This window comes from Rattus rattus, chromosome 8, assembly GCF_011064425.1.
Source record: "Rattus rattus isolate New Zealand chromosome 8, Rrattus_CSIRO_v1, whole genome shotgun sequence".
NCBI classification, from domain to species: domain Eukaryota; kingdom Metazoa; phylum Chordata; class Mammalia; order Rodentia; family Muridae; genus Rattus; species Rattus rattus.
The window spans coordinates 11361433-11373980 of NC_046161.1; the positions used below are offsets into that span (position 1 = coordinate 11361433).

The 12548-nt window shown below is 46.3% G+C and overlaps 1 protein-coding gene across 5 annotated transcripts in view; it reads right to left on the reverse strand.

The window, feature by feature from the left end:
* Deup1 (deuterosome assembly protein 1) overlaps positions 1-11808 on the reverse strand; it is a 44265-nt gene extending 32457 nt beyond the window's left edge. For 4 of the 5 annotated variants that reach the window (XM_032909889.1, XM_032909888.1, XM_032909886.1 and 1 more), the window contains exons 1-5: positions 11644-11808; positions 10255-10350; positions 8443-8574; positions 3469-3582; positions 2607-2849 (exon numbers count right to left, since the gene is read on the reverse strand). In XM_032909889.1, the coding sequence (XP_032765780.1) occupies positions 2607-2849; positions 3469-3582; positions 8443-8574; positions 10255-10350; positions 11644-11781 (723 nt within the window). In that variant the 5' untranslated portion in view covers positions 11782-11808. The remainder of the gene's footprint in view (positions 1-2606; positions 2850-3468; positions 3583-8442; positions 8575-10254; positions 10351-11643) is intronic. The other variant, XM_032909887.1, reaches the window with a different exon arrangement.
* Positions 11809-12548: the final 740 nt, after the last annotated feature.

Here is a 12548-nt window from a genome sequence, read left to right on the forward strand (position 1 = left end):
CACTGGGCTGTGTGCTGGCACATTCCAGGGTTGTGGGAAGACAAACGTCGCGCCTGCCTCCACAAGATGCAGGCACAGCTGCCATCAAAGTGCACTGCAACATATTACATGGCAGCCGTTTAAATAGGAATAGCTGTCTTGCTTCCCTATGAGCGATGTGGAGCATTCTGTCAGGTGCCTAAAAGGAGACTGCTTTTCCTTTTTTTCAAATGTATATTCTGGTTGCAAGATTATTTACTTCTAGTTATCCTTATTTGGTAAAATGCAAATTTTGAAAAAACAAATCTAAGGCCCATCTGTTAGGTAGGAACATGTCTGATACACTGAAAGGAGCAGTGATTTTTAACCCTTCAAATGAACTGACAAAGAGTGGACTCTCAACATTTGTGGAAAGCACAAGAACAGGTCATGAGTGCGCCAGGACATGACCCAGGGACGAGTGAAGAAGCAGGGTGCTTGGTGCTTTTTCCAAAGAGAAATCCTTACTTACTTTTCAAAAATACTTTTATTAGGACAACAGATACTTTTTTCTCTCAAGCATGTTCCACAATAATTTACTTTGCTTTTTAATATGTATAATCTGTGTGTCCAGGTGTGTGTGTGTGTGTGTGTGTGTGTGTGTGTGTGTGTGTGTGTGCGTGCGTGCCTTGGCATGGCAGTGCACATGTGTACACAGGGAGGCCAGGGGTGGACCCTGGGTAACTTCTCGTGCTCCCCACCTTTATTTTATGGAGACAGTGAGACAGGGTCTTTTGCTGGACCTGGAGCTCACTCTTCAGCAAGACAATCTGGCTAGCAAAACTCTGTGTGTCCTCTTGTCTGTCCCTTCTGGCTCAGCAAGCCAGGCAGGGAAAGGACTTGGAGGGACCTGAGCTAAAAAGACCCCAAGAAGAGAGAAAACACAAAGCCCTTCAGTTCATACAGCTTGAACTGAAGCCCAGGGCAGAGTATTTTGGAGGGACCTAGAAAAATAATCACTTATTCATTTGTGTGGTCCTGGGGCAGGCTCCATCAATGAAGATAGCAATGAAATGTATGCTTAAATTGTCTTCAGACAGGAGCTAGGACCTGTTCCATCTCAGAGACGGAGAGGATTCTGCTGGACCCAACAGTTGTGCAAACAGCTCTTATAGGCAGGTGGGTCACCAGCAACCGAATACTAGGACACCAACCTCTAGGAAGGGCAGGACCAATCTTAGACGGTGGTAGACCCAGGGAAGATGGCACACGCATGACCTGTGTCTGGGGGATGCCTGGCCTCTTCTCTGTCTAGCATTTTCAGTGTACTCTGGTTTGTTCATTTGCATCTCTAGTCTAGTTGTTAGAATAATGTCTTTCTCCAGAAAGAGCTGGGGTTCAGGATGGGGGAGATACAGGTCTCTTAGAAATGCCACTGGAAGAGAAGGTGGAAACGTTGTGATCTGTGCCCTCCTAGACTCGGGGGAAGAGCAGGTGCTGATGCAGATGTTCCAGGACAGCCCTGCAGGTGACACTGCAGTGTGGGAAGGGGAGGCTGGCCCAGGACTAGGAAATGATCCTGGGAGTTGTAGAGCAGAAGCCACAGGGCAGAATATCTCAGAGAGTCTGCCCAGGCAGTGTGCTTTGGGGCGTGGGGTGGGGTAATGAAAGGAGTTGGGAGATGGGTGAAGCGAATGGAGAAAAGTGGTAGAAGGACACCTGGAGGTGGGCAAGCTGGAGTGGAAGCGGAGAAAGGCTGTGGGGCTGTCTCAAGTGTCTGAATGCACGCAGGCAAGACCTGAGGATGGGCTCGGCAATGGATGGTTTTGAAGGGTGCTGGTCCCAAACGCTTCTCTGTTAATTGCAAAAAGTAGAAAGAAAATTCTAAAAAGCTGGCTTAAGGAAGACAAAGCTGGAAAACACCTGTCAGCCTATCAATCTGATGTTGACCTTCAGTTCTAGAAGACTGCTCAGCAGATACTGTGACCATATCTGGTGATCAGATGGTGGCCCAAAGGCTGTGCGCTACGGTCCAAAGAGTCTCGACAGGACAGGTGGTTGGGCCTTTGGGAGATGGGGACCCCGCTGGACCTCCTTCCCCTTTGCTTGTGGGACATGAGGTTTTAGTCTACCCCACTCTCCTGCCATGACACTCCACCCTACCACAGTCTTGACATAACCAGGTCCCTCCCAAACCACGAGCCTAAAGGAACCTTCAATCTTCATGGATTACCTCAAGTGTTTTGTTACAGTGATGGGAAGTAGACTAACATGGAGCAAGTGCTGATAAATCAGAAAGAGTAGATCCGTGCCAGTCCCCAGTCCCCAAGGTCTAAACTTGCCAATAAGATAGGCGGGGGAAGGGTAGTGGCTGGGTACTGCAGTGTGGGATTTAGGCACAAAGGTTTGCGACTGCCTTTCCAGTGACAATGTTCCACACTGTCATAGTGCTGTTACAAGACTCCAGAGGCTAAGACAGCCACTGGATTACTGGATTTACCTGGGTGACAGCCGCTTAGAGAGGAGGTCTGACAGAGCTGACAGTGCATCGGAAGAGCGTCCTGTAGCTGTCCCGCTCCCTGTCAAGCCTGCGTGTGTGCAGCCCACCAACAATGGCTGGAGAAGAAGCTGGTCGTGCAGACCCTCACCTGGCACTGCCTCTGGTACATCTTCAGTTCCTGCAGGAGCTTCTGGTTCTCGTCCTGTAACTTGTTCCTGCTCAGCGCTATTTCGCTCACCGCCGACTTTAACTTTTCGATAATGAACTCATCTCTTTGCGTGGCTTCACAGCCAGGACTGGACTCACACACCAGGCGAGGGGTCTCAGGGCTGCTGTCCTCTGGCCGCTGCTGTTTCCCGTTTAGCTGAGTTTGGTAATTTTGTGCCTGTTTCTGAGAAACATGACAAGCAGGGAAATGGCGTGAAGAATATCATATTTAAGCTTCCACAGGGGCAAAGGATAATGGAGTTAGTAAAGATCTTTAGTGTGAAGTTGGGCTTGTACAGTCCAGTGTTATACTTGTTCCTGATCTCAACTTCAGATGATGTGAAGAGAAAAGGTATCTGTGTAACTCTGGAGCAAAGCTATGGAGAAGGGAAGGGATCTGGAGGAGGAGAGGTCTTATTCAATGAAAATCTAGAAGCTATATATAGAGAAAAAATACTAATTCAATTACATACTAGTCGGAAAATGCCTCTTATGCAGTGCAGGCTGGCCTCAAACTCATGACCCTCCTGCCTGTGACCCCCACAAGTGTAGGGCTTATAGGTGTCTGCCCGACCTGCCTAAACACGAGTGTCGCCTGAAGATGTAACTGCACCCGAGCAGACCCGGACGCTAAGGTCATGGTCCCAAAGGACTCATGTGACTGTGCTGTCACCAGACTCCCCATGGCTACTGTCCCTCTTAGTTCACACTTCCATGAGTAAGTGGACGCCACACTGAATGGCAAGGATGGCACTAATTAAGATCTGGTGCTGCTTTTTAATCTAGGCACAGTGACAGTTTACCTGAAATTGATTGCACTTTTCAGAGAGTAACTTTTGCTGAGCGTCCAGCGACACCAGGTGGGTCTGGTAGAGAATCTCCTGCTTGTCCCACTCCCGCGACTTTGCTCTGAACTCCTTGTAAAGTAGGAGGCAGGGAGCAAACAGGAAGCTATTAGTCACTAAAAGTTCAATAAAGTCTCTTCTTTCATTACAAGAAAACGTAAGTCTATTCTCTATCTGCTAGGGAAACAAGAAATTGATGGAGTTGCACCTTGATTAATTACTGCAGCCTTAGCGTCTGGCATTTGAACCACTGGGCACCAGGGGGTTGCACCTCAGATTTTGGATTAGTTGCACATTCACAATAAGATGGCATCCAAGTTTAACACCCACTCATCTGCTGCAGACACCCTGTGGGCACTCCTCCAAAAAGTGACCGTAAGTGTCGTGTTTGATACACCCGCACTGAGGCCCCCCTCACTGAGGCCTCCCACGCTGTGGCCTCCGTATTATTTGTGGCATTATGTCACTGCTCAAAAAGTCTGGAATTTGGGAACATTTGGGAATTGCAAATTTTCAGAATAGGTATGCCTAACCTGTGTATTCCAATTTTTTAGGAAATTATAGAATTTTTAACATGCATAAAAATACTACACATTATTCAAAGCATAGATTGTTTTCATGGCAAGGGCGAGAAGAACAAGAGAGAGTCAAATAACCTTTGGCACCAGCTGGTACCTCCTGCCTATGCCTTGGATAATTTCCCCCTCTCTCATTCTCTACACTTTAAGGGGGGGGGGCATGTAGGAAGAAATGAGAAAGACACCTATTCTGACTCTGGTTCTACACGTGCAGGTGTCCTCATGAACACATACACCACCCCAACAAAAGACGAGAGAACGCCTTCTCACTTCCCCCTTTCCTGCTACAGAGCCAGCAGGCAGCCCTCATGAACCCAGAGGAGGCTCTCCTCAGAATCTCGCCTGTTGGCTCCTTGTCTAAGCTACCCGACCTCTGAGTGCTGCTTCAGAAGCCTGAGCTAAGATGCTGACTTTATTGGCCTCTGGCTTTCAAAGCCATCATGTATAGGGTGAAGCTAAAATCAGCTCACTTGGGAACAAGTGTCAGCTGGGGAGGGAAATGTGGGACTGGCTGGAGTCAGCATGCCCAGCCTCTCATGTGCCCTTTCAGGTAATGAGGTGTAGAGCGTGGCTGTCCACTCACAAGGGAACAGTAAGAGCAAAGGACATGGCTTTGCAGATGCCAGAGAGGATGTCCCTGCATTGCCCTTCTCCATGGGCTGGCCTCTGCAGTGTGCCTTTCTGTCCAGGCTTACGGAAACGCGCCCAGAGGACTACATGCTCACGCTGTGCTTAAGTGCCTGGTGACCCATTTATGACTAACCCTGACCCACTCTTACAGAGCAGCGTGCACGCGTAAGCAAGCTATTTACAGTACTTAAGTACAGCACGACTGTCACATAAAAGCCACGGGGATATTTTTCCTTCCATGTTATTTTGGAATGTGGTGTGTTCTGCTGGAGTGTTTTAAAAATGGCTGCAGGCATTGGCTGGGATTTGTGTTGGTTCTGAGAATGCAAACTGTATCTTGCTTAGAATGAGAAAAACAGCACTTTTCATATTTCCTACACCGAAATGATTTTGAAGAATACTTGGAGAAGCTTACTTTCTTCTTTTAATAAAATCAAGTCCTAATCAATGACGGAAGTCTGTAAGTGAGGAAGACTTTATAGTAATTAAAGCAATGTGAAATTAAGTGGTGGCAACATCACCGAGGAAATGTGTGTACACACCTCCCCGTCTACACGTACAAAAATCCCTATGGCAGACTCCATTAGGGTAGTGGAGACAGTCCGCTTAGTGTCATGGACTGATTCTGACACTCAAGGATGCAAGCAGTAAGTAGCAAAGGGGACAATGACACATTTACACAATTATACTCCAAACAGATGCTGCGTAACGTTTAATGATGGATGTAAGTTAGAGTTCAAGAATTTGATTTTATCGTTTATGATGATGCTATGAGGAAACCCATTAGTTTCTATGCTAGCTTTAGGAATTAAAACTTTTTAATTAAAAAAGAAGTCTTTGGGGGGAAATAGCAAAAAATGGAATAAGGTTGACTTTAACAGTAATTATGTTTTGTTTTTGTTTGGTTTGGTTTTGTTTCAGGTTGGGTCTCAGTGTTCAGTCCAAGCTCTTAAACCCAACACCCTTCAGCCTTAGCCTCCCTAGTACTGAGATTAGAGATAGGACCCACGTGCCCAGGTTAGAAGCTGTCTTTTATGTGGTAAATATACTTATCATCACCTACTCAACAACTGCAAATAATCTTAAAATAAACACCACCCCTACCCTCGGCATGCTTTAGGGAAGGCAGCAACATTAACCTTCGCTCGTAGGAGCTGAAACAGGTATAGCTGAGGGCCAGGATGGCTGGGCTACCACACATGTACTGGCTCCTGGGTGACCAGAGGCACGGCTTTGAAGCTTAGGCAGCCAGCATGCGTATTCAGGATGGGAGGTTTGCATGGAGGATACAGACATCAGCTCTGTGGGGTCACCCAGACCCCAGACCTCCAGTGGGGTTTTTATGGTGACAAAGTCTTCTCTGAATGACTTAGGTTGAGAGGGTCATGGCCACTAAAGGGAGTGTTTCTGGTGGTAACCAGAGAATTCAATCTTTGAAAAAAGAGCCTTTCTTCTAAACACTGGGAAATGGTGTTTAGTGATGTGTCAGTGACTCTAGAAATCACAAAATGATCTTAACTTTTCATTAGGAATGTTTTATACTTACGTAAAAGTACAGAGTAACCCAAACCACATGATCGTCACTCAGTTTAACTGTCATTAACCGTCTAGTTTCTCACTCTTATTTGTGAAGTATTTTAAGAGAACTTTCTGCACTCATGCATTTTCATTCCTAAATGTAGTTTATCTAGTTATATACCCGTATCTATCTCTGTCTATATACGTCTCCCTACACACACACACACACACACACACACACACACACACACACACACACGCATACACATGTGTGCCTGCACACTTGTGTGTGCACACATATATACGGTGTCTTCTGGTGTGTGTGTGTGTGTGTGTGTGTGTGTGTGTGTGTGTGTGTGTGTGTGTGTGTATTGGAAGACCGAAGGGCAGGCCAGCCTCAGGTGTCATTCCTCAAAGCTGTCCACCTTGGTTCTTAGACAGCATGTGTCACTTGGCCCAGAACTTAGTGACTAGGTTAGGCTGGCCGGCCAGTGTGATCAGGCAGCCATCCATTTCAGTCTCCTTTGTGCTGGGAATTACAAGTGTGTACCCATGCCCAGCTTTTACACTTAGAATCTGGAGCTTGAGACCAGGTCCTCATACTTTTGAGAAAAGCACTTTATGAGTGGAACTGTCCCCTGGCCCCATCAGCACAATTTACTGAAGGAAAACACCACCTAAGTGTCACAGAGTGAATAAAAGAGAGGTGTAGTGGGTGCTCTGTGATATAAGCCATGGTGCTCCCTACTGCATGCACACGGTGTCCCCAGTGATAGTACTATAGCTTGTCCCAAAGGACAACATGCTACATGTCCTGAAACAAGGACAGTTAATCTCTTACATGCTATTTTCAGATGGTTGTACGAAAGACAGCCATGAAGGATGCTTTATAATTATTCAGGTTACACTGCGTTTACTTAAAAGGCTTTCGCATGAATATAAACACATCCATGAGGACGTGCACGGCAGAGACATGTTCACAAATCTGGTCCCCTCCAGAGCTCACAGAGAACCAAGCAGATGAGCAGTAGTGTTCTGATGTTCCTGCACTGAGCATCCCTGCAAGGCCAGTCATACCCCTGGAGAGGCTAGGAGTGGGTATCAGGGTTTCCTTTAGTGACTGGGTGGCAGCGACTTTATACCTGCAGAAATGTATGTACCTAGAAAGACATAGAATCCGGGGCTTTGGAAGGTGAGACCTAGGCTTTCTACCAAACTGGCTAGTTCCATGGCTGCCGTCTCCACCTGAGGCGATGCTGCTGGTCTGTCAGTTAGGTATCTAAGCTGCCTCTCTTGTGTATTTTGGAACAGGAGTGAGAAAAAGAGCAGACAGAATAAGGTGGTTGTGTGGAGACGAAGAGATAAGAATGGGAGGCAAGGGCAGGCCAGCTGGAGAGTGATGATGAGAAAGGCTGGCGATCCCTAAACTGTCTCTGACCTTGGTCACTGGGAGGCACAGGGTCCAACTGAGCTCAAGAGGAGGAGAAAATGAAACTGCTGGCTGGGTCCGGGTCACTGGCCTGAGGCCCTGAGAAGAATGCAAGAAGCAGAATTGGGTGACACAAAGGTTAAGGAGAAAGTGACTTCAAAAGGCACTAGAGTCCAGCAAGCCAATGTCAGGGGCTCACAGAGACGCTGCCCCTTCAGGATTCTCCACAGGACTTCTGAAGAGCGCAGGGAGGAAGCTAGCTGCTCTGTGTTTTCTAAAGTTATGAAGTTGAAAGGCTGAGAAGAACAACCGTGGCAACAAACTGAACCTTTGCAGAGACGAACTTTAGAAGTTCTTGGGGACATGGGACAACTTGAATGGACAGACACTGTGCCTTTAAAGAGACAAAACCAAATCAAACCAAACCAGACCTGGGATTCCCAGCTCTGCTCTGGAAACACTTAGCAGCTTGGGATTTAGTACCTGACAGTTAAATGGACAGTAAAGGATTTATGAGGTATTCAGTTTAACCCTTCATTTTCTCTCAACAGCTGAGAAGTCTTTGTACATTTTTTAGCTCTCTCAATATATTTAATACATAAGATATAATATAAATCAGCTATTTTTGAATTTGCTAAGTGCCTGAAGCAGAACATGCACTGAGTCCATACTGAGTGCTGTGTACCTGGAACCAAGCCCACATCTGCACAGCTGTAGTTTGTAGTTTTTTCCTCATGTTCCACCTTAGGAGCCTGAGAAACCGGGCTGTGCACTCACCTCTATCTTCTGGTTCAAACTGCTCAGTTCAAAAGGCGTTTCATCTTTGTTGGAGGCTTCTTTCCGGTGACTTTGGTTTTGCTTCATCTGATGTAATCTTAGCTTTTCGAAGTTATTGGTTAGCTTAGAAAACTGCAGAGGCGGGGATAGTAACAGTGACGTAAAACCGACTTTCATGGCGTTTCCTTGTCACATAGCTCGTCGAGAACTTAAGTCATGATTAGAAAGCGCAATGACACTTAAATATCCCATTACTGAGGGTCCTTCAATATCCCATTACTGAGGGTGGGACCTGTTATTGAAACTCAGTCACTGAGGCTGAACATGGCTCTTGTGTGTCTGCCAACCGGGGCCTTGGCTGCCTGCAGTGACTCACTTGATGTTTGTTTTAACTGTGCAGGCAGCAAAGCTAACAGTTTTTTATTTTAAAGCACACATGAAATTTCCTTACTTTTACTTAATGCCATCTTGTGTGGATAATTTTAATCTCAATAAGACAATTGCTCTAACAGTAGCTCACACTTTCACGGATGCCTATAGCATCGGATCGTAGCGTCTGAGGAGCGTCTGTTTATTGTTTCTACTCAGTCTTTCTGTGTTGAAATAAGAGAGGAGGCTGCTGAGCGGCTGCTGCCAGACCCTAAGTCCATCTCGCCGGCTTCTCCAGGCATTCCCTAGCCGTCCCTGGGTGCTGGCTGCCGGCTTCTCCAGGCATTCCCTAGCCGTCCCTGGCTGCTGGCTGAAGCGCTCACCCGTTCTATCGAATCATCTTGGCAACACATCTGCCTTAAGTTTTTAAATACTGTGCTCTTGTCTTTCCTTTTACCTCCAACTGCCCTATATAATCACTTCAGATTTAGGTTGCCATCTTTGTAGGGGGATGGGGGAGGGGTGGTGAGATGGCAGGGGGCGCCAAGTTTGGTGGCCATAGGTCTTAGATGATCTGGTCTCAGCTCAGAAATTTTGTAATACAAGCTGCCTTCTAGCGTCACATGCCTGAATTGCAGGCAAAATGAAGACAGTTTTGTAAGATCTTATCAGTTAAGGAAGGGGCTTCATATGTTTCCTAGTCTATTCTTAATCGGTGAATCCCCTTTCTAGAAAAGGTGCTTACAGAGGAGCGCTGACTGCTCCGGGCTCCTTTAACTAGCTTGCTACATATGAAATCTTTGCTCTCCAAGGAAAGCTGGTGGTGAGAGTTCACAATCAAATCACCTCTCCTGCTGATGCATTTACTACGCTAAACCCCGGCAGCTTCTGGGCCTGCAGTGCCGAGTGATTCCTGCCCTATGGGGCATCTGTGGTAGGAGACGAGACTTTGAGGAGAGCCTCGTAGGGCTGCAGTGATGGGTGACAAGGTAATTGGCGCCCCTCTCCTGGCATATGCACAGGCATTGGCATTGACGAACAACCAACCTAGCAGTAGCAAGGTCAGCTTGGTTCTTCCAGCTACTGACTTCACAGCAGCAAACGTCTGTATCTCAGGTTGCTGTGGAAGCAAGCCTACCCCTAGTAGGAAATAACCACAGGTTTTTGTTCTCATAATTGATAATTATAAGAAATTGCCTCTAGAGAAACAAAGTTATTTGTCTAGTACCCTGCCATACTAGTGAGGGCAGTGCAGATGGCATCTAAGGTGACAGGCCATTAAGAGAGACGAATCAGGACCATGAGATAATGCAAGTCAGATAAGCATGCAAGGAAGACTTGGGAACATTTGCTTGTATATAAAACAATGTTGAAAATTAGCACAATGTTATAGCTTAAAATATGTATCAAAACATACAAAGCCACATTTAACGATTCTCTTACTTGCGCTTTTAGGGTCTGTAGCTGTCCTTCATAGTTCTGAGTCATTACTAGATTACATTTTTCTAGACTGTCCAGCTTCTGTCGAAGTAACCCCACCTGCATTAAAAACAAACTTTACATTAGCTCTTTCTGAATTTGATCTTAAAGAAAATCAGAAAAGGTGCAAAGGAGAAGTGCCATCCACGGAAAAGCGCTGTGTGGAGCCAAGAGAGCCAATGTTTGCCCTGTAGTTCCTAGCTAGGGCCAGTAACCGAGTTCACGGAAGCCGGACAGTGCCAGCCCTTCCACTGGCTGTGCATTAGGATAGCATGGAAGTGTGTTTAACAAGATCCTTGGCACTGCTGCGTTTTAAATGAAGATTTAGAATTTGCTTCATATCATCTGTCTGGGAGCCTGTGCCATTGTTCCTTGTGTAAAACGTCTGCTAATGTAACTCAAAAGATTTCCTGTTGGTTAGGCTCCTTTCCTTACCATTTTAGTGGCTCTGTGGATAAATGCCATAATTTAAAGAACTAACATATTAATGAGAGAATAAAAACGTTTAGGAGTACTTGTTAAGAATTTCAATTATTTTCTTTAACTGCCGACAAGGCACTTACTTACAACACTGTGCCATTGTAGGTCCTTGCCAGGACCAGTGGACCTGCCTTCCCTGCAGAGAGAAACAGGAACAACAGCCACATCCACCCACAAGTACTGACCCCTCAGCTTTGCCAAAATCAGGTTCCATCCAGAGGTTAACAGAGCCTGAGGCTTGCTGATGAACGCCTCTGTAATGATGTGGTCCCTGGCTGGACAGCTTTCTCCTCTTATGCCTCTCCCAGAAGAGTTGGACATGTATGTTGCATGTGCTTTTCCTCAAGCAAGCCCAAGGCCTGTGCACCCCCCCATTCTCCTGTGAGGACCCGGTCAGCACGGAGCTGCCATGGGAGGAGAAGGAAACTTCCTAAGTGGGCAGCGCAGGCACGCGCACCCGCACATCCATGGATGCGCCCAGGCACACGCACACTTTCACCCACGTACTCTCCTTTGGCAATTTACTCTCAACATAGCTTTTTTGTTTGTTTGTTTGATTTTACAAAATATTTTCTAGCAGACCAGGAGCAGCGAATGCTCCTAAACTCTGCTGAATGAAGACAGCTTTTGGCCACCAAAAGCCAAAGCATTTTTACGCTTGTTTCCAAACAATGTTATTTTGCATGTATCTTAAATGTCAGATTACACTGTTGGCAGTGCCGATGTGATTAAGTCTGTTTCCATCAGTAAATGCCTGATTCAGTTTAGTCTCTGCACCTATTTGAAAGCATACACTTAACACTATATTTGCCGACGGAATTATGACAAGTGAGTTTGGTGCGTGGGCACTGTACTGACGTGTGTGCTCGGTACCTCCTGGCCTTTCTGGTCCAAGCAGGTCTGTGCATTGGCCAACTCTTGATCCCGAAGGTCTAAGCGTGTCTCTAAAGCCCGCATCTTCCTTTCCCAGTCCAGCTTCTTGTTGCTTACCATGATGTCGATTTGTTCCATCAGTTCCTGAAGCTCAGCTTCACAAGGAGAAGCTCTGGGAAAAGCAGCAAAAAGACCCGGTTTCATAAGAGAGAGGCGGGGCAGGACGCATTCCTGTGTTACCCCGGGCCGCTTCAATACTTCCTTAACTGGATCAATTGGTTAAGTAGGAAGAAGCCCCAAAGCTACTGACTAATCACTTACATAAAAAAAGATAATTTCAGAGCTGATAGTACTGGTCTCAGGAGTCTGTTTCGGTGATGACCAAAAAGCAAGTTGGGGAGGAAAGGGTGTATTTGGCTGATACTTCCACATTGCTGTTTGTCATTCAATGTAGTCAGGACAGAAACCCAAGCAAGGCAGGAACCTGGAGGCAGGAGCTGATGCCGAGGCTGCGGAGAGTGGTTCTTTCTGCCTTGCTTCCCATGGCTTGCCTAGCCTGCTTTCTAATAGAGAAAGGACTGCCAGCCTAGGAACGGAACCACCCATAATGGACTGGGCCCTCTCCGATCAGTCACTAATTAAGAAAATGCCCTATAGCTGGATTTTATTTTCTCTATTGAGGTTCCCTTCTTTTGGATGACTCTAGGTTGTGTCAAGTTGACATAAGTCTGGCCAACACATATATACTTATCTTTTTAAAAAAAATCTTGTCACCAACCTATAATCAACAGGATTGCCCAGGTGGCCAGCCAGGACTATATAGTGAGTTCCAGACGCTTAGCTCAACAAAACAAAACAAAACAAAACAAAACAAAACAAAACAAAACAAAAAAACCAGAATTGAA